We start from the raw sequence: 25,090 nt of genomic DNA on the forward strand, positions 1-25,090 counted from the left end.
TGCCTCTAACATACTTGTTTAAACGGCTCACACCTCTAGCTCCTTTTTATGTACTTAGCTCGAGGAGTCGAGTTTATGGGTAGGAGAGGAAGAATTAGCCCCAGACCCCGGGAAAGCGAAGCGCACTCCCCCTCTTATGTCACCGAATAGCAAATTAGTTCTCAGAATTCCAGAGGCCGAGCTTTGCTACAGCGAAGACGCCGACGTCACGGAGGAGGAGCCCACGTGACGGCGGCGGAGCGGGCCGTTCCATCGGCGGCCGGGGGCAGGGAGGGTCGCCTTGTAGCCGCGCGCCCCCGCCGCGGGACCCCCGGTGTTCCGGGCGATAGTGCTACGGGAACCCCGATCTACACCCTAGGGCGGCGAGCCGCGCGGCCCCAAGGCATTCTGCCGGCCGAGAAGGCGCCGCGGCGCGCGCCGCTGCCACCGAGTCCTCCCCTGCCGTGAAGCAATGGTAAAGCCCGCAGCTCAAATTCCGAGAATTGAGCTCTGTTGATTCTTAGAACTGGGGTTCTTAGAAGTGGTGATGCAAGAAGTTTCTAGGAAAGGCCGGACACCAGGTGATTATTGCTGTTGCTGCCGCCGCCGCTGCTGCTGCCGCCGCCGCCGCTGTTGCCGCTGGTGCCGCTGCCGCCGCCGCTGCTCATGATCATTATTTTACCTTTTAATTCTTTTTTTTCCGCTTTTGCCAAATGCTTTGGCTCCAAGTTTCCTATGTGTATCTATTGATATAAATGTATCTATTTATTGATTCTAGCTGTCAGGTGTTAAAATAAATGCCGAAGATCAGCCCCACGTCTCTCCCACTGTAGGATCTAGCTTTACGCATACGTATTCTTCTTCTTCTTTTTTTTTTTTTCTTGCTGTCTCGGAGCGCCTCGGCCGCCTCGGGGAGGCTGTGCCGCCCTGCCCGGTGTTGTTTCGGTGTTTGGAGACGCAGGGGCGCGGGGCGGCGGGCGCTGGGCTGCGCGGCCTGGGAGGGCGGACCGCGGCGGCCCCGCCGGCTTCGCGCGGCTTGGCTTGCTTTCTCTGCTCGCTTGCAAACTGCCTTCCCCGCCGCTGCCTCCCTCCCCGCTCAGTTCTCCCGGTGCCCGCGTTGGCGGCCGTCCACCAGCCCGGGGTCCCGCACAGTCCCTGCCTTGCACCCGAGCCGGGAGTCAGCGGGGGGAATGCAAGCCAACTCCTCGGCTGGTTGTTTTATTTTCCCTTTTCTTTTTGGTCATAAAGCCAGATGAGGTATCGTGTCTGCAGTTTCCTTTGAGAGCCGTGATCTTCCCAAGGAGAGACAGTGTTTTGGGGAGGCTTCGCTTGCACGGGGGGGGGGCGGGGACGTTGAATACTTTGAAAATTAGTCTTTCTTGGTTGGAGTGGAGACAGTCGGGAACCCGGGTGCGCTCGGTCTGCCCAGCCCGAGGAAGGAGGCTTGAAGGCGGGACAGGGATTTTGGGGGTGGGCGGGAAAGGGGTGCGCGGTTTTTTTTCTTTTCTTTTTTCTTTTTCTTTCTTTCTTTTTCTTTTTCTTTTTCTTTTTTTTTTTTTGCACCTGCGGCGCTTTCAGCGTGCGGGACCGGGAGGGTCTTGGCCAGCCAGCCCAGAGCTCCGGGAGGTGGAGGGATTTCTGGCGGCCGCGGTGTTTGTATTTTGGGTGCTGCGTGACTCTGTTGGCTCTTAGCGGTAGTTCCCCCCCTTTCCTAAATTTAATTTCATTTTTCCCCCTTGGTGCAAGCTGTGTAAAAAAAAAAAAAAAAAAAAGGCAGCTATGGCCCCGGGTATAGCGGACGCCACGCTTCAGATTCCCAAGGTCCTTATTTTGGGCGAAGGAAGAAAAACAGAATCCCAGCCTGCGTTCCTGATTTGCAAGATCAGGGAGGGAAGAAGGGGCACTTTGTGGTTCTGGCTGGGGGACCCGGGACGGGAGGAGCGGGTGCGAAAGGGAGAGCTTTGTGAGTGATTTTGCAAAAACAAAACAAAACAAAACAAAAAAACAGATTTCGAGGTTGGTTGGATTTGCAACCTGTGGCTCTCCTCGAGGGAATAAGAATGGGGAAAAGCGGCGGCGGCGGCGGCGGCCCGGGGCGGGAGTGGGTTGGGAGTTGGAACCTAGGAAATCGCTGCCTGGGGGCCAGCGGGAGCTAGAGGCCACCCCTGCCGGAAACAGTGAACAGTGAACGTTAAATGTCTTGAGAACTGCGGGTTGCGTTGCCTGTATAATACTGTGTTATTGGAACCCTGGCGAGAAATGGAGCTAGTGTTTGCAAAAATGAGTTTTAAAAGTCCCCCATGAAAAACAACAGCACCGAACAATATATATATATATTTTAAGAGTAAAATAAATAACCTCTGTGTTGTGCTCCCTCTCATAGAGATTTAGTTTTTGTGCTAGGGATAGTGAGAAATGACCTCAAACCCGGCGCTGGAACTCCAAAGCGATTACAGGGTCGTTGACTGCAGTAGAGAAAAGCATCGCACCCCATCCGCTAAGAAGTGATTTTATCTTTGTCCTTTCTTTTCTTCAAACATTGTATAGTTCTCAGAGGAAAATATTGCAGTGCCAGTGGATATTAGTATCCACAAAAAGAAAGAAAGAAAGAAAGAAAGAAAGAAAGAAAGAAAGAAGGAAAGAAAGAAAAGAGCAAGGAATGGAAGGGGGGATGCAAGCAAGAGAGAGGGACCCTCTCGGAAAAGACTGTTTAGAAATACAGTTTGTGGCTCTGAGCTATGCCGCTGGCTTCCTCTGCAGTTCGCTGGTTTCCCTTTTTCTTTGCGAGGTGTGTGTGTCTGTGTGTGTGTGTGTGTGTGTGTGTGTGTGTGTGTGTAAGTAATAAACAACTTTTAAAATAGGGGAGGGGGCAGCGTGATCCGTCCAGAGACAGGTATCTGTTTTGCTCAGTTTACTGTCAAGAGCCTTTGGCAGGCACTTGAGCAGGACCTCATAAGCCTGCAGACCAAGTTGAAGTTCATCTGGCCCTAGTCCACACGCTATTCCTGGAGGTAGCAAACATGAGCTCAAAGGAGTTAGGTGAAATCATATTCTTCTTTATATACTGATTTTAATAAAAGAAGGAAAGATATTTGTCCCCAGGGGAAGAGGAAATGGAGAGGAAAGCACCAGGAGATGGACATTTCTCTTGCTAAAATGACAGCAGTTGAGTCCCAAGGCCAAAATAGAAAGCTGTAGATGGACACCTCCCCCCCACCCCACCCCAGTTTATAAATAGAAGTTTCCAGTATCCTATTTGGAAGAATTTCTTTTCTAATACTTCCAGGCGTTGGGTGATTTTAAGGATCTGTTGGTAGTGTCAATAAGGCTAGATACTGTTCCAGACAACCAAGTGACTTGAGCAGAGACAACCAGGAAACCGGTATTCGCTAACAACTCTCTTCCTCGCCTCAGTTTTGGAGGGTTCACAGGAGTGTTTTCTTGAAAAGACTAATTTCTTCTGGCCTTGGTGGTCAGGAATGGCATCCTACATTTCTAAGTTGTCGTTTGCTGAGCCCTGAGGAGTTCCAGTTATGGGTTGAGTAAATGCCATGTCTAGATGTCAAAATCTTTCCTTCCCTCTGTCCCCTGCTGGGGATATCCCCCTCTGTTGTGAAAAACTTAAGTTTCAGGGGAGGTAGTGCGGCAGCGCCACCCCTTGGTGAGTAAAACTATTGATAAAAGTCAAATATTCGAAAAACAATTGTGAAATGAGCGGAATCTGCTTCACCCCCACCCCGAGAGATTGAAAAAAAAAAGAGAGATGAAACTTAAAATCAATACTTTGCAGCTAATCTCTCAAATAAGATAGAAACACGTTGTTTTCCAAACTAGTATGGTGTCCTTACAGGCGATGTCCTTCCCCGTAATTCAACGGACACACTTGTAGGAGTGGAGAAGAGGTGGGATAGAGTTGGCTCTTAGCAGCGACCTCTCTGGATTGATGTAGCTATTTTCCCCCTCAGACTTGACTTCAGGTACTCGCAGTCGATAGATGGTCTGATTCTGAGCTAAAGAGGATTTTTTTTTTTTTTTTGGTGTGTAAAACCATAGAACTGAAAGTGTTGTAGTTTCCCCGGGGGCCCTGGTGGCTTGTGTCGGAGTGTTGGGGGAGAGGTTTGTGGACCGCAGGGAGCAGCGGTAGGCTGGGCTGCAGCCTTGTGAGACTCGAAGTAGCGTGGCGCGTGCCGGTTTCCTACACTGCGCAACAAGTGGGACCGCAGCAGTGACGCGCGACTCTGCACACTGGCTCTGCTGGTTAGCTTCTTTTCGCTCCTCCTAGCCCTTCCTGCTTCCCAATTACACACCAGTAGCACCTCCAAAGACCGTATTCTGTTCGGTTCCGCACCCCTGCTTTGCTCAGTGGGTGAAGGGCTTACCTCTGGTCCCCCCTTCCTCCGTGGGTATGGATCATGGGGTTATTCCTGACTTTTGCTTCCCTCCGCCTTCCTCCCTCTCCCCTCTCTCTGTTTCTGTCTTTGGCAAGAGTCTCTCTTAATTCTTTCAGGTGTGGTTCTTTTTGAAAGCTTTGAGGAAGGGACGAAGGGAACAAATATTCAAATGATACGCTTAAAGCAGCTCCTGAAACCGTATGGTGTCAGCTAGAGGCATGAGCATCGGAAGAACGGAATTACATCTGCTCAACTAAGTGTTTTCCGACTTCAGTTTTGGAAGCAACGCCCCCCCCACCCCCACCCCCAAGAGAGACAAAAACGCGCTGGTCAGGGTTGCCCAGTATAGAAGGCTGTGGTAACAGGGTGATTCTTGAACGGACTGAGTCCGCCACCTAGTGGTCGTTCATGGTCAAGGTTTGCGCCCGGAGCGGTGGTCTCTGGATTCTGATCAGATACTAGAACTGAGAAGGGCATTCTCCAATGAAGACAGCATCCGACTTCCAAAGTTTTGATGAGACAGATGAAAATCATATGCCCATACCATCCACATCCACAATTTCTCAGTCATCCATCAGTATCTGTCTCAACTGAGAAAAAGTACTGTCTTTAAGGACATTCGTGGCCTCTCCAGGTAGCAGAAGGATTGCGCCCAGACTCTCGGGAGCTTTAAGATTTAAATTACTTCATTGCAATTGCGGACTCAGGCCTAACAGTAAGTTTCTGAATTTCAAAGACTTCATCAAGGGAGTTTATTCCAGTTCATCTAATAGCAGGGGAGAGCAGTTAAACCTTAGGTCACTGGAGTCTCCAATGCACATTGGAAACTGTTCCCTTTACCTTAAAGTTTTTGACAATAGACACGGAAAGGTTATAGAGGTGTGAGGGGGTGGGGCATCTCAAAGCTATAGTGCATGCTTGTTCTGAGAGTTTGAGTGGCCAGAAACTACTTAGTCTAGTTGGGGTTGTTCATCATCGGCTTTCTGTAAGCTTGGACTCCGAACTCACTCTCTTTTCACGCAGTTTATCCTTTACTTAGTGGCCTGTGGAGAAATCAGGTGTGTGTGCGCGCGCGTGTCTGTAGGGGCTGTGAATAAAATAGAGCTTTATTCTTTGAGAATTTGTACCCTATCTCCTCCGTAGTTTTCTTTCTCAAAGCTCTTTACTGAGATGGCCCGCTTGCACCGACGTGCTGGCGGCCTCTAGTGGCGTCCTCAACGCAGAGACACAGCTGTCGTCCCCCCCTTAACCCCACCCCTACCCCCCACCCCCCACCGGGGCGGAGAGGAATCCAGTTCATCCTCTATCACTGCGGGAGTTGTCCCAGGCCGCCGTGGAGAAATGCGCCTCTGTTCTGGTTGGAAACGAATCTGGGGACGTGTCTGAAGCGCGGTCAAGTTTGACTCATCGCTTTCCAAGGACAGTTAGTGCCTTCCATCTTCATTAACGTGAATAAAGACCTTGGCTGACTTCTGTCTAGATCGAATTTTAAAAGGCATTGTTTGTTTGGGGAGATCATGCCTCTCTTTCCTGCCCCACAGTACCCCGCCCACCCCATTGCCGATCTCAGTCCAGTCAGGATGAGGGAAGAGATCTCTTCTGAAGGACATGGTTTGCTGGCTTTGTCGGCAGGCCTTCTGGAGTCTGTCTCAACCAGGCACATGGGGAGCGTCCCTTCAGCTCTCCAGCTCTTGATGATAAAACACATCCCTTTATTTTATTGCATTTCCTCGAAGCTTGCAGGCTAGCAAGAGCTCTGAGGGAGGACACGTAACAGAAATGAAAGTCAGGACACAAAGTCCTCTGGTTAGCTCATGCAGCTGCGGAATCCATCGCACTATCAACTTCTCTTTTTTATCTTTTGTCTCACCTCGGCCCAGAGGCAAGAGCACCAATATTGTCCTTCCCTTCCTCCAGAACAGAAGCAAAGCTTTGACTCTACCCATTATCGCCAGAACAGGGTGGCTAGACCTGAGCACCCTGTTAGAAAAGAGCGCTCCTGCTGGAGTCCAGAGACATGTTTCATCCCCTTTCCCCTTACCCCTTCCCACGCCTTCAAACTCCTTGTCCCTAGACAGTGATTTACATTTTAAGAATCCTGTTTAGATTTTTCGGCGAGCTATTGGAGTTATTAGATTACCAATAATCCAACAACCATCCTGGATAGAGAGAAGTGGAAAAGCGTTCTCTAAATCCAGACACTGGCCAAACTAGGTCAATGGGAAGGAGGGGCGGGGCGAGCAGCCTGCTATAGTTTCTAGCCTTGATGGAGACCTCCCTCTAGCGTTAGACAGAGGTAAATACACCATTATGATTGCGCTTCCAGTAAGTGCAAATGATTACTCTGCGGATATTCATTTCTGTCCCATATAAAATTCCTTTTGTCACAGTTAGCCCATACCGAGGGACAAAGAAACAACAAAACAGGGGACCAGTGAGAACCCATTTCTGGGGTGCGAGCCTGATCCCGCCTCCATCGCTAAAAGGATGTACAGTGCAACGATGCTATCCGTTACTTTTAGGACTGGACCGAGGTTATGCAGACCCCCCCAAAGGCGCTAGGCTAGGCACGTAGAGGTTGGCCACAGGGGGTTCATTTCTGGGAAGGCGAGGCAACCCTGCCGTGTGTCAGAGCTTGCACTGGCGTGGGCCCTGTGACCTAGTCTCCACGGTTTCAGGAAAATAAGACACTGAAATTCCAGAGCCTGTCTGGCTTCAGCCTGGTAGCTCCAGCTCTAAAGAAGGCTGGGCGGAAACCTACCCTTTCTTGCCAACGTAGGCGGAAGGGGCTTTCAGTTTACTTTTCTTCCAGGTTTAGTCCCTCACCACCCCAACCCCCACCCCCACCCCCAAAAAAAATTCGGCCAGGTTCCTCCAAGGGTGGAGATTCTTAGTCCCGGGAACTCAATCATTTTACTTTAATTTCTCACCTACCCATTCCTTTCTAAAGCAGGGAAGGAGGTAGTAAGCGGGAAGACAAAAAGAAAACTCAAGAAATAATATCAAGACCCTAAGACAAACAACAAAACAAAAGCAAACGCAGTGGCCAGAATAGGGCAAAATATAAATCATGAAGCGAGCCTCTGACTGTCCCCAGACTCTTGGGCTCCACTCTCTGCGGCTTTTAGCTGGCTGGGGGGCAGGAATGGGGACTCAGTGGAGTAGGCCTGGAACCCGGAACCTGTGTGGGACTTAGGGGAAAAGGGTGCTCTGTCCCTGGTCAGCGCCGCGCAGCCAGAGATCCCGGGCTGGACTGTCAGGCCGCGGCTTCCTGGAAAGTTACTTCTCGTTGGAGACTGTGCTGGGCAGGAGTGTTCTGTGAAATCCTCAGAGCTGAGATCGACTATGTTCCGGGAATGAGAGGGCTGTTCCATTCCCCTCGTGGCCCCCTGCTTTGACAGAGTAACAGGAAAAAAAAAAAGACACACAATGCTAGCTACCGAGGTGCATGAAAACATTTATTTGATTGTAACCAAATTAGCTGCTACAGTCATACCACTCGGCCCGGGCCGAATCTTCCCGGCTTCGAGGTGGATGGACAGCAGTGCCAGCCGATCGCCAGGGGGTGGGCGGTCCCAGGAGGACAGGTACAGCTAGGTGCGGTGAGCAAGTCTGCGCAAGCTTGCCAGGCGGTAGGGCTGGGGTTTGTGCGGGTGTGTGTGAACAGGCAAGTGCGGCTGCCACTCCCCCCTCCCCCCTCCCCAAAGGAAAAGGAGTCCTTTGTATTGGCTCTTGTGCTCTCTTCCCCTTCCCCTCGACTCTCAGATCTCTCTCTTTCTCTCTCTCTCTCTCTCTCTCTCTCTCTCTCTCTCTCTCTCTCTCTCTCTCTCTCTCTCTCTCTCTCTCTCTCTCTCTCTCTCTCCTTCCTGTCTCTCTCCCCTTCCATTGGAAGCGCCTCAAGTAAAGCTGTCTCATTCAAAGTACATTAGGAAAGTGCCCCACGGAGGGAAAGAATGCATGGATCGGTTAGTTGGGGATTTCTGAGGCTGGACCCGATTTCTGAGCGAAGACCCGATTCTGGTTCGGCTGTCCTTGCCTGCCTGATTCTCCTTGGGGTTGTTTGCATAGAACTTTGTTGGAGAATGGTTTTGAGATCTTGGGCAAGGGCTTGTTCTGGGAGCCTCAGTTTCCTTTATACTTTATACTTTATACTTTATACTTTATACTCCTAGCCGTTATAAAGATGTGGGTCCAATGATGAGTGGGAGAGAGATGAGTGGGTTGTTCAACAAACAAGATGAATGCTGGTGGAGCCTTCATCTCTGCAGTGTCTGGGGGGAGGCAGCATTCAGCTCCAACATTAGCCCCCACTCTGGGGAGCTGTGGAACCTGTCTGCTGACAGAGAAGTGGATCTGTTGAGAGGGATGAGTCCATAGAACTCAGCCTGTCCTTGTGTGTGTGCATGTGCTTTGTTGATGGAGACAGGCTTAAGGTAAAAAGCCCAAGGCCAGGCTGTCAGAGGACGTAGAAGGGCTGCCTTTTGTTGTTGTTGTTGTTTGTTTGCTTCGTTCCTCTTCTGGAGTGAGTCATCACCACTTGTCCTGGTGAAATGGCAAATCTGGGCTTCCTGTGGTTCCAAAAGTCTGTGACTGGAAATCCACAAGTGAGCTGGTGGTAGAAGCCCAAGGATTCGGCATGTGGTTCTCTTCCACGGGGAAGCAAGGAGAAAGCTAGTAAATAAATGTCACGTGGCTTCCGCATTTATTGTCAAAAGAGACAGTCACTGGACTTGGGTGACTACCAAGTGAAATCTTTTTACTCACTCTTAATTAGGAAAGGTTCAAGAAGAAATAGATTCTTTTTGTCGTTTTCTGTCTTCTCTCTTCCCCCATTTCCTACCCCAGACCCACTCACTCGCATGCATGTATTAACCTTGAAGCCGAAGAGATTGACTGACTGGCACTTGGGACCACAGAGAAATATCTGAGTGTTTGGTTACAGACTCAAAGAAACCTCACATTTTAGAGTGCTCATTTGGTAAGACTCAGCAGCATGGAATGGGGCAAAGTTTGTGTGGGGGAAGGAGCTTTAAACTGAGATTCACCCACCTCAGGGTGCTGCTGTCCTGTGTGTCCTACGGCACGTAGACTGACTTGGAAAGTGGACAGGAATCTGAGCCAGGAGACCTAGGGCCAGCCCATCAACTATCTACATGGCCCAATGTGACCTCACTGGCCTTAGGCCCCTTTACCCGGAAAGCAGCTCTTAAGGGCTGTGCTGTTTAAATGGCAGAAGAGAGTTCCAATATATTATGGCTCCTCTTTTGCAGCCCACATTCGATCATAAAGGAAAATCTTGCACCTTTGCTTCTAATGGTTTTTGTTTTAGAGAAACCAATTTGGAGAGAGAACATATTTCATTAAATCTCTTGAAGGCTCCCTGGCCAGTTCTCAGATAAACCACAGAGTTAAATCTTTCACCAGCTGGGAGGAGCTCAAACTTGGAAGCTATGGTCAGCCCTCTGTCTAGTTTTAGACCTGGAAACAGAGGGAGGGGAAACTTTGAAAAAAGAGGGCAGAGATACCCAAGGAATGCATAAACATGGTGTCTCAGGTTTTATTCTAGAGTTGGTATTCAGTCTGAAGCGTTCCAGAGAATCAGGAAATACTGCCTGGCTGTTTGTCCTGAACAAGTCATTTGAACCCTGAGTCTCAATTTCATCACCAGAGAAATAAGGATAAAGATATTGGCCCTATCAGTCTTGTGGAATCATTCTACGACTTGAAAGATAATATTTTTAGCAAGGGTTTGAATAGCATCCAGTGTTTTTAGGTCCCTGAAGAATCATTATCATTAATATTGAAAGAACTACTTTTTTTTTCTTTCTCATAAACTCAAATGGCCTTTTGATGTATATATTTTTTTTACCCTAAGAAAGAAAATATATGTATGCAGGTATATGTAATTAGTGTATGCAATGACATCCCTAGAGATAAGGCATTGTAACCAAATGGCTTTGAGTGCCTGTTGTTTCTGTAAGAACTGAGCTGGAATATGTTTGCTAGCTTGTGGGAAAACTGCACCAGCTGGCAGGCTGCAGCTATCAAAGCAAAGCTAGCTACGTGTGTCCTAAAATAAGACTGGAGTGGACAATCTTATACTCATTTAGTCAATCTCTGCTTGCTCTCTTCTTTGCAGTTTTAAAGCAAAATTTTGGACTGTGAAGCAAGACATTGGGTGAGTAAATCAAATTATATACTATAAAATTTGTTGGTGAATTTTTCTCTTAAGTTTTACCCATGCGTGTGTGTGTGTGTGTGTGTGTGTGTGTGTGTGTGAAGATTTGCCACTTTGACTTGATGAACAAGGAGAATGAACTCTTTTCATACAGATCTCAGGTCTCACCCCTCTGACCCTTCACTAACTGACTTCATACCATTGTATGTATGGTATTATTCATTCTTGTAAAACCTGGTGGCCTACGCTGCCAGGATTATGTGAGTGCTAAGCACTCAAACTATTGAACGAAGCAACTCAAAATCTCAGAGCCTGGGATGAATAGTGAAATGACATACTGATAAAAATAGCTGCACTTTTTTTTTAATAAGAACTTATTATGGTGTAGGCACATAATTCTAATTTTAAAAACCACATAGGTATTGCTGTTCCTATTTTGGGAAATGAAAGCTCAGAAACAGTAACAGCACACTCCAAGTAACAGAGCTGGTGAAAGGCAAAGCAAGCTGGGTAACTCTCCAAGAGTGGTTTTCTCCGTTGCAACACACTCAGTGCCTCTCAATGCTTGGCAGAGTGTTTAGTATGCGGAAAAGCACTTCACAAGGAGCCCTTCCCTTCCCCTTTCCCCCAAAGAGCTTTCATTCTCCCCATTTGACAGCTATGAAAAGGAATGTCCAGAAACGGGCTATGAATTGTCCACTATAGACCTGAGTTGCACTTGATAGCTTATCAGGCTAAGCCATCTGCTTAGTACTCCTGGTAAGCAGGGACTAGGTTCTCAAGGAGTAATAGGAGTTTTAACTTCTGTTCAGGGAAACACAACATGGCCTCACCGGCTGACAGCTGTATCCAGTTCACCCGCCATGCTAGTGATGTTCTTCTCAATCTTAATCGCCTCCGGAGTCGGGACATCTTGACTGATGTTGTCATCGTGGTGAGCCGTGAGCAGTTTAGAGCTCATAAGACAGTGCTCATGGCCTGCAGGTGAGTGGTCTCGGCGTGAAGGGGACTGCAACAAGAGGAGCTCAGATTGGCAGCCAGCGAGATGAATACATAGGTCATTCTCTATGTCCGAGATGACCATTCCTTAGTTTCCAGATCTCAGCAAATGGCCTGGCATTGTGGGCTCTCAGAAAACAATTGAATGAGCACACCTTTGGAAAAGCAGTGCTGTTCCGAAGGAATAATGAGTGAAGAAATCATATACCATCAAAGCCAAGATGCATTTGATATGATTTGAGAGCAGCAGAGAGAGTATCTTCAGTTAACCAGTATGAAGATGAAACCTAAGAGTTTCTAAATAGTTTAGCCAATTGTGAAAGCTTTTGACATGTTATGCCATGACTGTACTTTATTTTAAAAAATGGCTTTTTGGTTTTCAACATAGGGTCTGTCTGTGTGTAGCCCTGACCATCCTGGGACTTGATCTGTAGACTAGGCTGGCCTTGAACTCACAGAGATCCACCTGCATCTGCCACCCAAGTGCTGGGATTAAAGGCATTTGCCGCCACTACCCTAAAAGGATTTTTTGGTTGTTGTTTTTTGTTTGTTTGTTTGTTTTGAGACAGGATTTAATGTAGATTAAGCTGGTCTTGGACATAATACTTAGCTAAGGCTGGCCTTGAAATTCTGATTCTCTTACCCCAAGTACTGGGAATATAGGTGTAACTCACCATGCCCAGATTATTCTACTTAAGTTATACTGTAATTATATTTCCATGGTTTAAGCATGAGTGAGTAAGCCACCTAATTCTTCATATTTTCCTGAATCTTAACTTTTCTGTGCCATAGTGTATTAAGTCATTTCTAAGGGCTTCCTACTAGCTGTCTGTTGTGACTGACACTAGTTCTCCATTTTAGAAATAATGAAAGGAAGGCACATGTCTGTGTAATGATATAGGGCTCTGTATTGCAATTAGAGAACTTAACCAATGTCTAATAATAGCATTAAAAAAATAACGTGAAGGGCTGATGAGATGGTTGAGTGGGTAAAGGCACATGCCACCAAGCCTGATGATGTAAGTTCAGCATCCGGACCCACATGGTAGAAGGAGAGGAGTGACTGTCACAAGTTGTCCTCTGACCTCCACTCTCATGACATAGCATATTTACACGCACACAGAGCAGGGTGGGGGGAGAGGGAAAAGGAGAGGGAGACAGAGAGACAAAGAATGAGAAATAAAGAGACAGAGAAAGAAAGACAGAGATAGACAGAGACAGAGAGAGAAACAAAGAGACAGAGACAGAGAGACAGAGACAGACAGCAAGTGTAAAGGTGCATTAAAAATGTAAAACATGGGGAAGAGGAATTCACAGAGATATAAAGTAATAGCTAGTGTTTAGCATTTACTGTGACCTGCACCAGTGTACACCCCTAATACTTTTTTGTTCTTGCCACAACTAAGCACATTCAAAAATATCCCTTTACTTAGCAGACAGGGAAACCAAGACATAGAGAAATTAAAGCCAGTTGAAGAGCTACTTCCTGGGGAAGGCCTTGGCTCATTTCTGGCAAGCCACCCAGAATGAGAATTCTGATGACAGTCTTAAAATTATTAACTGACTAGACAATATGACCTGGAGGCATGGCTTAGGATTAGACTTGGATCTTCTAGGAATAATCGCCCTTCTGATAATCGTTGGACTTTGTAGTTATCCGAGGGCTTGGAGTATAAGTATGCATATGTCACCAATTGTCCATCCCCAACTCGGTCCTCACGCCATAGACTTCTAAAACTAAGGGTATTGTGATAAAGCAAGGGAAATACTCATACCAAACACATGAAGTAGGAGCGGGTGAATGCTAAGTTAGACAAAAGAAAAACAGCTCCAAGACTATCTCCCATGCTCCTCTAGCTCAGTTTCTCCATGTGTAAAGGTAGAACATGGTGGTATAATCTTACAGGATTAGGGAGAACGTCAGCTAATGTACACTTGTAAAATGCTTCAGGAATTGCTGGCATCTGCTAGGCTTTCCACAAGTAGAAGTTATTATTAAGTACCACAGAGCTCTGGGATCTGGGCTCCAGGACGACAAGATACAGAGATGCTTTGTGACCACTATGGTGACAACTCTGTTTGCTTTACAGTGGCCTGTTCTACAGCATCTTCACTGACCAGTTGAAATGCAACCTTAGTGTAATCAATCTGGACCCTGAGATCAGCCCTGAGGGGTTTTGCATCCTCTTGGATTTCATGTACACATCTAGGCTCAACCTGAGGGAAGGCAACATCATGGCTGTGATGAGCACAGCCATGTACCTGCAGATGGAGCATGTTGTCGACACATGCAGGAAGTTCATCAAGGCCAGGTGAGCCACTACCTAGGTAGAAGCTGTGGATGCAGAAAGGATAGTTCCAGATCAGAAGTCATGCATGCTGTGATAGCCTTGATGACATGTGACACCTCCCTTTCTACTCTATATTCATGTGTTCTAGGCAGACGCCATTCCTTGCAGCAGCCCATATGTATGTCCTGTGTACCCCCATCCACCTACCTCCACCCTATGTCCCTTGAGTCGTTCTTCCCTCTCACCTTGCAAGGCCCAATCTTGAAGCCTTTTTCATGGACCGTTTTCTGACGTCCTTGGCTCATCTGTGTTTGGCAGGCAGCATTTTACTTTTCCTTCCGACCTTCCTTCTTCTAACGTTTGTCTGCACGTTAGGACTCCTGGAGACTTCTATTATAAACCATTTATGTATGTGCCTTCATTCTCTACCAAAACATAGGCTGTTTGAGCTTACAGTTAACTTACGTTGCTCATCTCCATCATCACGCTCATGTTTGGGAGGACACTTCATGAATAGAATTGAGTTCACTGGGTCTAACCCTTACCCAAGGGGTAGGAAACAGTAACACTATCAGAAGACGAGGACCCTGAGGGTTGAGGGAGTAAAGAGCCTTGATAAATGGAGCAGCTACTTGAGGCTTACCTTCTTCAGAACCATGTGACTCTGCAGCTTTAGGATAGCTGCCTGCTTTCTTACCAGAAGGGATTTCTAGTCTATATTTGACCACTTCCAGGACCTAGGAACTCATGTTCTCACAGCCGTGCCATCTACCATGGGTAGCTGCAAGGTCCCTCTCTACAACCTCTGCAGCCTGGCTCGTTAATGCTCACTTTCTGATTCCAGCTGCTCATGGAGATCCTGTTGGGCTGCCCTACTTTTTCACCCACACAAGTCCCTTTAAGTACTTGCAGCCAGTGTTTTGGTCTCCAGTGGGTGATAATGGCGGCGAGCTCATCATTGTCATCATTTGGGAGTGCTTTACACAGGCCAGGCCTTGCGCTCTGAACAGTTAAGCAACTTGCTCCAGGTCAGAGCTGGGTTTTGCAAATTAGGCCAGACTGCTCCAGCGCCAGGGCTTTTGTGCTGGTCACTGCCTGCTCTCCTTCATCAGCCTCCCTGCAAATCTGCTGAACACACGGGGCACGTCTTTTAGTTGATACACTCTCAATGTATAGTACCACTAGTGTGTACATTCTTCCCTCCGAGTTTCTGTGAGTATAAAATGGCCTGCTTTTACTTGCAGGAGTTTTACATGTGTGAAATGAGATAAAGGCTTTAAAAGCTTTATGTAACCCATATAATTTTTACATAACCCATATAATCCTATATAATCAGAAGACTTACAGTTTCCAAGACATGCATACGTATGGGCCTCACGTTTACAAGACCATGCCCAGTCAAACACAGATTACATGAGTACCTCTTCTTCCTCAGTTTCCCCAACCATACCTCAGACTGCTGGACTTCTGGGTATAATGCCCTATACTTCTGTTTTCCTATTCCAGAGTCTCATTTCCCATGCCTAGCTGACTCAAGCCCAGATGTGGTTATGTAACAGTGTCGTTGGAAGGTCATCTGTTTAACAGTTCTAATTTTGAGTCTTTCTTTTTCTAATCCCCCACAGTGAAGCAGAAATGGCCCCTGCACTTAAGCCACCCCGTGAAGAGTTCCTGAACAGCCGGATGCTGATGCCACATGACATCATGGCCTATCGAGGTCGTGAGGTTGTAGAGAACAATATGCCACTAAGAAATACTCCTGGGTGTGAGAGCAGAGCTTTTGCCCCTCCCCTGTACAGTGGCCTGTCAACACCACCAGCCTCTTATCCTATGTATAGCCATCTCCCACTCAGCAGCTTCCTCTTCTCCGATGAGGAACTACGAGATGCCCCCCGAATGCCTGTGGCCAACCCTTTTCCCAAGGAGCGAGCCCTTCCCTGCGACACTGCCAGGCCAGTCCCTAATGAGTATAGCAGGCCAGCCATGGAGGTGTCCCCCAGCCTGTGCCACAGCAACATCTACTCTCCCAAGGAAGCAGTCCCAGAGGAGGCTCGGAGTGACATACACTACAGTGTGGCTGAGGGTCCCAAGCCTGCTGCCCCTTCTGTTCGGAATGCCCCATACTTCCCCTGTGACAAAGCCAGCAAAGAAGAAGAGAGACCCTCTTCAGAGGATGAGATTGCCCTGCATTTTGAGCCCCCCAATGCACCCTTGAACCGGAAGGGTCTGGTTAGTCCCCAGAGTCCCCAGAAATCCGACTGCCAGCCCAACTCACCCACAGAGTCCTGCAGCAGCAAGAACGCCTGCATCCTTCAGGCCTCTGGCTCCCCTCCAGCCAAGAGCCCCACTGACCCGAAAGCCTGCAACTGGAAGAAGTATAAGTTCATCGTTCTAAACAGCCTCAATCAGAATGCCAAGCCGGAGGGCTCTGAGCAGACAGAGCTGGGTCGCCTCTCCCCTCGAGCCTACCCTGCACCACCGGCCTGCCAGCCGCCTATGGAGCCTGCGAACCTTGATCTCCAGTCTCCAACCAAGCTCAGTGCCAGTGGGGAGGACTCTACCATCCCCCAAGCCAGCCGGCTCAATAATATCGTTAACAGGTGATTTCAGAGGCCTTGTGGGTCTAAGGTCAGGGGCTACCGAGCACAGTTGCGAGGCCTCTTAGCTTCGGGGGGATGTAGAGTGCTGGGCTGTTCTGTTTGTCTGAAATGCTGAGGGGGATTAGTACCAGAGTTAGCCTGAGTCAGGACTGAACGTATTATACTGAGGTTGTATTTTTGTTTCTTTCTTTCTTTTTTTTTTTTCATAGCAAGAGAGAGAATTCTCTTGTGTGGGAGAAAGGCATTCCACAAATCCCAAAGGCACTTCCTGTGGTCTTGATGGAACAGGGAACCCCTCTTTTAGACTGAGAAAGGCTGTGGGCTTCTGGCCCGAGGAGAAGCAACTGGGCCTGGAAGTGGAAGTTGGGCATTTGTTGACCAGTAGAAGAGGGCTCTGAGTCTTAGAACTCCAGAAGGCCATTCTGGACTCTGGGCTTGCCTGAGAGACACACAGAGAGAGGTTAGCATGGATACCAGGTGGTGTCTCATGGCCCCAGATGAGTGTTAAGACTTCTTTTTCCTGACCACAGGTCCCTGGTAGCCTCCCCACGAAGCAGCAGTGAGAGCCACTCGCCTCTCTACATGCACCCCCCAAAGTGTACATCCTGTGGCTCTCAGTCCCCTCAGCATACAGAGATGTGCCTCCATACTGCTGGGCCCACGTTCCCAGAGGAGATGGGAGAGACCCAGTCAGAGTATTCGGATTCTAGCTGTGGTGAGTCTCTTTCTCTGCCTTCCTCTCAGTACCCGGAAGGGAGTCCCCTCTGTTCCCTGGCATTTGTGTGCTGCTGTCTCTGGGATATGACCCAGGTTAGAAGTCCTCTGGCACTTACCATCACCAGCGATAGTTACCCTTTCTATCTCTCAGGAACTGGGCTGACTTAAGCAAGCTAACGAGTTTAGGTGTTGAACTGGGATAACTACACTCCAGCACAGTGTAATTAGCCTGCAGGGCTGCTGGAACCCTCAGAGCTTTCTCAGCCTGTCTGTGCCCAAACTACTGTACTGAGCTGGGTGCATGGTAGCATTTTCCGGTCGGTTGTTAATTCTCTATGGAGAAAGCTGGCCTTATTCATTAATGCATGGGTCTCAGTTGGGTCCTAGAACAGTGGAGGTACTTAAAAAATGTTTGCTGAATTAAGTTTATTGAACTAAATTATTAAATTAGCATTTCCAATGTAGCCGGTGTTGGCTCCCTCAGTTTTTAACCTGGTAAAATGCCTCACCCTTTGCCCAGCTCTAGTTACCGTCTTTTATGACCCAGGAAATATATAATCAGGATTAAATTACACTGATATACCATTTTCAAAAGATTATGAAAGAATAAAGAAGTGGCTTTCAGTGAGCCGTTTGGCACAGGGTCACAAGTCAGGGAGCATAGGGGCTGTGCCCGCCTGTCCCCAGATGATTTTCTTATTCTGCATTCCTGTTCCTGTCACTGGGCCTCTGTTTGCCTTTCTGCCACTGTTAGTGTCCTAGGGTTACAGATGGGCTTTGGAGGCAAGAAATCCATGCATGTGCAGAAATGATGGCGGAGTCTTCAGCATCAATCCCTCCTGGGGGGACTTAAAGGATAAGTGGATTAGATCTGTGTCTCATGGCTCCATAATTTGTCATTCTTTTTCTTTTCCATTGTATGATGTGTCCCTATGAGTGGGCAGGACAGGGCTTATTAGCTTTGCTTTGGGGACAGAGACACAGAGACGCTTAGGGAGGAAAAGTGTCTTGCCCAAGGGCTGCTACGTATGAATAGAAGTTGAACTATGAACTGGTATGCAAGGCGTCTCAGAGCTCCCAGAGGAGCAAAGCGAAGGCTTCCTCAAAGCAGTGAGGCCCTAAGGAGAGTCTCTGGAGTGGAATGTGTTGACCTTAAGAGTCAATCTGTCTCCTATCTTGCTCTTCTCTGACCAAGACTCTAAATGCTAAGAAAAATAAAAGTCCCCACTGGTCCTATGGGTTCTCATAAATGTTGAGAAGGAGCCAGGGAAACATTGGCAGAGTTCCAGAGGAGGGAGACTTTCAGCTCCATCCTGTTTCCTCATGCTAACACGCCATCCCTCCACGTCCTGCAGAGAACGGGGCCTTCTTCTGCAACGAATGTGACTGTCGTTTTTCTGAGGAGGCCTCGCTCAAGAGGCACATGTTGCAGACGCACAGTGACAAACCATACAAATGTGACCGCTGCCAGGCCTCCTTCCGCTACAAAGGCAACCTCGCCAGCCACAAGACCGTCCACACGGGTATGGCCTTGTCCCACACTGGGTGCTCCAACATCAGTTACAGACAGTAGACGTTAGGACAAACCTGGGGACATGGTTGGAGTGAGGCAGGATGAATGCCCCACCCTGGCTTCAACTAGGACAACAGTACTCAACCTGTGGGTCTTGACCTCTTTGTGGAGGGGTCAAACAACTCTTTCTCAGAGGTCACACATATCAGATATCCCGCATATCAGATATTTAGGTCATGTTTCATAACAGTAGCAAAATTACAGTTACAGATTAGCAATGAATATAATTTTATGGTTGAGGGTCACCACAACATGAGAAACTGTCTTAAAGGCTCACACCACGAGGAAGGTTGAGAACCACTGAACCAGGGGATTAACCCTGTCTTGTCTCTGTCTCTCTCCTTGATCTTTGTGTTTCCTCTGTGGTTTTGTCCAGCTTTCTGCCTTTGCTGGGGTTCAGAGTGTTCATCTCTGTGGTCGAGTGAAGAGATTAATGCTGATAGAGGCAATGTGGACTGGGGTTTGGGTAAAGTCAGCTAAAAAGAAAAGCTTCTCCAGGTCAAGGACTTATCAACCAACTTACACTCCTTTCCCCAGGATGCTTCTCACAACCTCCTTGTTGTGAGCATTAATTAGCTATCAGACCTTTCGGTGGCCCCATTATCCCCAAAACTTTCCATGGCGGAAGGCTCGGCTGTAGATCGGCTTCCTCTGCCCAGCCTCTGCTTAGCCCCACACCCTGCCTTGCTAGCAAATGGAATACAGCTGTAGTTGCCACAAGCGGAAAAGTATGTTCTGTGAGAGAAACTGGAGCAGCCTGATAGTATCTCTCTGGTGAGGGAGTGGAGAATTGCATCAGTCTGGCCAAGGGAAGAGCCAGAAGAATCTTCCCAGGTTGTCTGAATCAGCCCTGCCCATTCAGAGAGGGAGACCGAGGCCCAGAGAAGGGCTGGGTCTTGCCCAAGCCCTACAGGCAGTGACCGTAATGACAGTGGTGGTTCTGCAGGTTGGACTTCTTGAGACTTCCCCCACTGCATCCTACGTATAGAGTTGCCACCCCACCGTGCCCAACTGCTTCTTTCTTGACCTTGTCCCTTGCTGGGTGTGTTGGTGTGTGTGGCAGGCACCTAGATCAGTGGTTCTCAACCTGTGAGCCGAGACCCCCTTGGGGGTTGAATGACCTTTTTACAGGGGTCATCTAAGGCCAAAAGAAAACACAGATATTGACAGTATGATTCAGTACAAGTCATAACAGTAGTGACATTACAATTATGAAGTAGCAACGAAAATAATTTTGTGATTGGGAGAAGGTTCATCCCAGCATGAGGAACTGTATTAAAGAGTCAGAGCATTAGGAAGCTGAGAACTGCTGTCCTAGATTCTTTCTCTGACCTCCCTGTAGGGAAGGGAAGGGATACGTGGCTTTGAATGGAAGTAAGGGTCAGTATAGCACCCCCCCCTTAAAGATGATTTCTGTTTTCCATTCGTCTTGTCAATAGGTGAGAAACCCTATCGCTGTAACATTTGTGGGGCGCAGTTCAATCGCCCAGCCAACCTGAAGACCCACACTCGAATTCACTCTGGAGAAAAGCCCTACAAGTGTGAAACCTGTGGAGCCAGATTTGTGCAGGTGAGCAGGGCAGTGTGGCAAAGGGACCTGTGGGGGATGGGCACCTGGTCATAGGCGGGCAGCATCCTGTCAGCACCTCTCACGCTATGCTCCCCCTTCAGGTGGCCCATCTCCGTGCCCATGTGCTCATCCACACTGGAGAGAAGCCATACCCCTGTGAAATCTGTGGCACCCGCTTCAGGCACCTTCAGACTCTAAAGAGCCACCTGCGAATCCACACAGGAGAGAAACCTTACCATGTACGTAAACCCTGTGGCTTCTGGCTGTCCTGGGTAGGAGCTGGGAGCAGGGTTGGGGGGTGGGGTGGGGTGGGTGGGAGGGATATGGGTAAAGTGTACAGCAGAGCTGCTTGCTCTAACCTCTAGTGTACAAGTGGACCAATGGTCAGGAGATCTAGATCTAGACCTGATTGTCCAAGTTCCCTTCTTCAACAATCCCAGGTCTCAGCGTGTTCATCTCTGATGTGGAGGCATTGGTCTGGGTGTCCTGGGCCTTAGGAAAGGAAACAGAATTGAGTTAGCCATTCATTCCACAAATGTTTTCTGAGCAACTCCAAGATACCTCTACACTAGATATGTATGTAAGAACGTTGAAAGTATTAAAGGAAGCTTAGGAGTAGGAGAGCAACCAGAGAAATATGGCAAAGAAGAAACCCCAAAACGAGAATACACACACATACACACACACACACACACACACACCACATACACATAACACACACACACACACATAACACATACACATAACACACACACATACACACATAACACACACACAGACACACACTCTGTTTCAAGAAAGAACAGGCTGGGACCAGAGGGTGGTTCAGCAGTTAAAAGAACTTGCTGCTGTTGCAAAAGAGTATCTGGTTCCCAGCACTTGAATTGGGTGGTTGACAACCACAAGTCCAATTTAGGGGATTCATCTCCTTCTTGTGGCCTCCCTGGGTACCTGCATGCACGTGGCATAGCTATTAGAATACATGTGTGTAAATAACAATAAATTCAAAAGAAAGAGCAGGTGCCCACATGTTTAGTGCAGTGCTAAGAACAGGACTAAATAAAATCTAATTGGAAACGCAGTCACACTCATACCTTTACGGATTGTTTAAGGCTACTTTGAGGTCTTGATGCTAGCGCTTCAGGTGCTGCTGGGCACAAAGCAACAAGAACAAATCGTTGAATGGCTCACTGGCACCCAGATGGTACGCTTCAACATGTGTCTTCTTTCATTGACTTGCTTCTAAGGCTTTGAATGAAGACCTTTGTACTTTCTACTTGTTTCTTGGCAAATTAGCTATGTTCACCCTGTTCTACTTCCCTCAGCTGTACATTGATTTAGAAAATAGTGCCTACGTCATAAAGTGGTCATGTTTAGAGAAGTAATCCATTCCGCGCTTTGAGTTTTTCAAGCACATAGCTGCATCATGAACTGCTAGAATTTTAGTCACAGAGGCAGTAAGAGTTGAAAGTGACATTTGAGTTTTATTGACCCAATCCCTTACAGAAGGGAAAGCCAGTCTTGATAGATGATATGGCCAGGATACACAGCAGTGGGTGGCACAGGTACAAGGGACCTATGCCATTTGGAAAGAAAGAAAAGCATCTCCCAGACTCAAGAATCTCCATGGACTTACGCTATTTAGTTCATGTGTATGGTTACAATCAGATTGATTTCACATTCTTCTGAAGGTGTGTTCTGCTAGGTCAAAGGGGAGACTACAGTGTTTGGGTGAGAAGTTCCTCAAAGTATTAGCCAGCTGACGAAGACATTAATACACCGGACAGTTGTGAGGCAAGGATGAAAATCTGAGAGTTACAAAGAGATGGATTCTTTTATCTTAGATTCAGAAATGTTACTAATTAGAGCTGTATGCATCTGAACTTATCTTTTGGATGAGACTTGTAATCATGCAGTTAAGTCAGGGAAGGACATCTCAAGGCAGAGGGACATATGAGCTGAAGGGAAGGCTGGGGCATTTGCACAATGTATACTTAACCTCCAGTGGAAGCCAAGATTTGTATGAGTTCTAAATCTGCCCTTTAAAAGGGAGGAGCTGCCTCTACCCAACCTTCACAGCCCTCTCCTGTGGGCTTTTGAGCACTAATATGTTTCCTGGGTGGATGACAGCTAACACTTTGCTTCTGGTGTCTCTTCAGTGTGAGAAGTGTAACCTGCACTTCCGTCACAAAAGCCAACTGCGACTTCATCTGCGCCAGAAGCATGGCGCCATCACCAACACCAAGGTGCAATACCGTGTGTCGGCCGCTGACCTGCCTCCGGAGCTCCCCAAAGCCTGCTGAAGCATGGAGTGTTGACTCTTTCCTCTCCAGCCCCTTCTCAGAATCTACCCAAAGGATGCTGTAACACTTTACAAAGGTCATCCCATGATGTAGTGCCTCTCTCATCCACTAGTGGAAATCATAGTTGGGGTGGGGGTGGGGGTAGGGCTTGCGGGACCGGGAGCCAAGGTAGCTCCCCTTCCCACACTGCCATAAAACATTAAGAAAATACTATTGCTTCTTCTCCTATGTGTAAGGCAAACCACATCAGCAAAAAGCAAAATCATTTTCTATATCAAAGTAGGGGAGAATGCATAAGTTCTGACTTGACAGGTTGCAACATGAGAAATGTAAACGTCCTGTGGGAACAGAGATCTCTTTTGTATGTAAATGTGTATTGTTTTAAAAGACAAGACTTCAGTATGTTGTCAAAGAGAGGGCTTTAATTTTTTTAACCAAAGGTGAAGGAATATATGGCAGAGTTGTAAATATATAAATATATATATATATATATATAAAAAATATAAATATATAAACCTAAAAAGATATATTGAAAATATAAAACTGTGTTAAAGGCTCGATTTTGTATCTGCAGGCAGACACGGATCTGAGAATCTTTATTGAGAAAGAGCACTTAAGAGACTATTTTAAGTATTGCGTCTGTATAAGTAAGAAAATATTTTGTCTAAAATGCCTCCGTGTATTTGTATTTTTTTGCAAGTGAAGGTTTACAATTTACAAAGTGTGTATTAAAAACAAAAAGAACAAAAAAAAAGCTTCAGAAGGAGAAATGTATACTTTTGTTCCAGTTTTCAGTTTGTACATACCTGTAACGTGTCCTCACGGTGCCTTTTTACACGGACGTTTTCAATGATGGACAGGTGTGCGCCATCCCTTTTTGAAGTGTAGGCAGACACAGGGACTTGAAGTTGTCACTAACTAGACTCTCTTTGGGAATGTTTGGCTCCTCCCACATTCTGCGTCATGCTTGTCGTTATAATTACTCCGGAGACAGGGTTTGGCTGTGTCTAAACTGCATTAGTGCGTTGTAAAATATAGCTGTACAAAACATAAGAATAAAACATTGAAAAGTTGAGCTACCAGAGTGGATCCAGCCTCTTTGCTCCAGTGGGAAATGTTCTAGGAGCGGGAGGGGTCGCTGACCAGTGAGGTGTGGGAGAGGAGCCTGGCTTGAGGGCCAGACTGGGGTTTGTCCAGGTAGTTTTCTGCCTATTTTGGTCCTGAACACCAGCCTCAGCTGCAGAGCTCAGACACTGGGCCTGAAGGTCAGGTAGAGTATCTGAAGGTCTGGTAGAGTATCTGAAGGTCAGGTAGAGTATCTGAATGGACCCTTCCCCAGCTCTGAGCTTCACTCTTAATAACTTCAGCCCTTGATCTTTAGACACAAACATGTCATAGCCTCTCCCACCTCTGGGCTTTAGTTGATTCTTATTCTTTTTTAAAGTGAGAAGTTCCATCTTGGCTCTGGCTTTAGAAACAAGTTTTCTTTGCTTGGCTACCCAAGGCATCTGGGTGAAGCCACACATGTCTCTCAGCATCCATGCATTTGGAGTCTCCTGGGTGACCGACAGACATTTACAGACTTAAAAGCTTTATGACTGACCAGAGGCCAAGCAAGCCTCTACCCCAGTGCTGTAGCTTAGCCACCTCCTCCTGTGTGCGTCAGGTCACTATTTTTGCTTCGGGTCTCTGTCCCAGCCCATCCAAGAGTAGACTGGAATAACAAGACCATTTATGAATCTATGATTCAGATGTAAGTTCACACTGGCCTGCTTTGGCACCCGCTTGTGTTTTACCTCAGAAAACCCCAAGGACCAAGTATGATTGACAGGATCTGAGAACTGGGAAGACAAGTGTGGTTCTGGTAATGGGCCCAGAAGAGAAAGCCTGCATCCCCTTCCGGTTCCTGGGTGGCAGTGGGGAGGGAACACGTGCCTACTGGTCAGCTCCTGGCAATGGCTTTGCTGCAGTCTCTGGGCACGTGTTAAGAAGCTAAGGGAGCTGCCCACCCAAAGCCCCAGAGAGAGCTTCAGAAAGTCATGCCACCTTCTGCCAACCGCGAGGCCTTACAGCTCAGGTTTCCTTTGAAAATGACTTTAAAGAACTTGCCAGCTCAAGGCCTCAACTCACCCTGTTCTTTGAAAAGGGAGAAAATGATCCCTCTGCTCCCATAGAAACCTGGCAGAAGAACTTAGAGAAAAGACAGCTTCAGGAATGACAATTCACAGGCCTGAGGGAGGCTGGCCCCAGGCTCCTTTTGCTCCTGAGAATCTGTTTTTGTATCATTACTATTTATGAGGGAGACAGAGGAGCAGACAGGGAGGGTGGTGTTATGACAAAAAGGAGATCAAAGACTGAGCTACTGCAGTCAGCCGATGATTAATAAGCAAAAGGAAAACATCTCTAAACAGAGTTATTAAGAGTATAACCCAGAGCAAAGAGAAGAGAGAATTTTATTACAAAAGCATGGAGTGAATGCATTGTCACAC

At 47.5% G+C, this 25,090-nt stretch overlaps 1 protein-coding gene and 1 long non-coding RNA gene across 4 annotated transcripts; one reads left to right on the forward strand and one right to left on the reverse strand.

The window, feature by feature from the left end:
- The first annotated feature begins 282 nt into the window (after window positions 1-282).
- Bcl6 (BCL6 transcription repressor) lies at window positions 283-23,683 on the forward strand. 3 transcript variants are annotated; one of them, XM_028783879.1, is made up of 10 exons: window positions 283-560; window positions 10,510-10,548; window positions 11,361-11,532; window positions 13,638-13,859; window positions 15,464-16,438; window positions 16,969-17,153; window positions 18,511-18,678; window positions 20,168-20,298; window positions 20,400-20,537; window positions 22,458-23,683. In XM_028783879.1, the coding sequence occupies exons 3-10, from the start codon at window positions 11,372-11,374 to the stop codon at window positions 22,599-22,601; spliced, it is 2,124 nt and encodes a 707-aa protein (XP_028639712.1). In that variant the 5' UTR covers window positions 283-560; window positions 10,510-10,548; window positions 11,361-11,371; the 3' UTR covers window positions 22,602-23,683. The 3 variants fall into 3 exon arrangements, with proteins under 3 accessions (XP_028639712.1, XP_028639714.1, XP_028639713.1); XM_028783881.1 differs by lacking the exon at window positions 283-560 and adding an exon at window positions 4,115-5,085; XM_028783880.1 differs by lacking the exon at window positions 283-560 and adding an exon at window positions 8,890-9,348.
- Window positions 13,297-16,341, reverse strand: LOC114635185. Its single transcript, XR_003713422.1, has 4 exons — window positions 16,308-16,341; window positions 16,114-16,204; window positions 14,084-14,263; window positions 13,297-13,882 (listed from the first exon to the last, which is right to left on the reverse strand). It is a non-coding gene; the product is annotated as an uncharacterized LOC114635185 (long non-coding RNA).
- Window positions 23,684-25,090: the final 1,407 nt, after the last annotated feature.

The sequence above is a fragment of the Grammomys surdaster genome, unplaced genomic scaffold, assembly GCF_004785775.1.
Source record: "Grammomys surdaster isolate TR1022 unplaced genomic scaffold, NIH_TR_1.0 1166, whole genome shotgun sequence".
NCBI classification, from domain to species: domain Eukaryota; kingdom Metazoa; phylum Chordata; class Mammalia; order Rodentia; family Muridae; genus Grammomys; species Grammomys surdaster.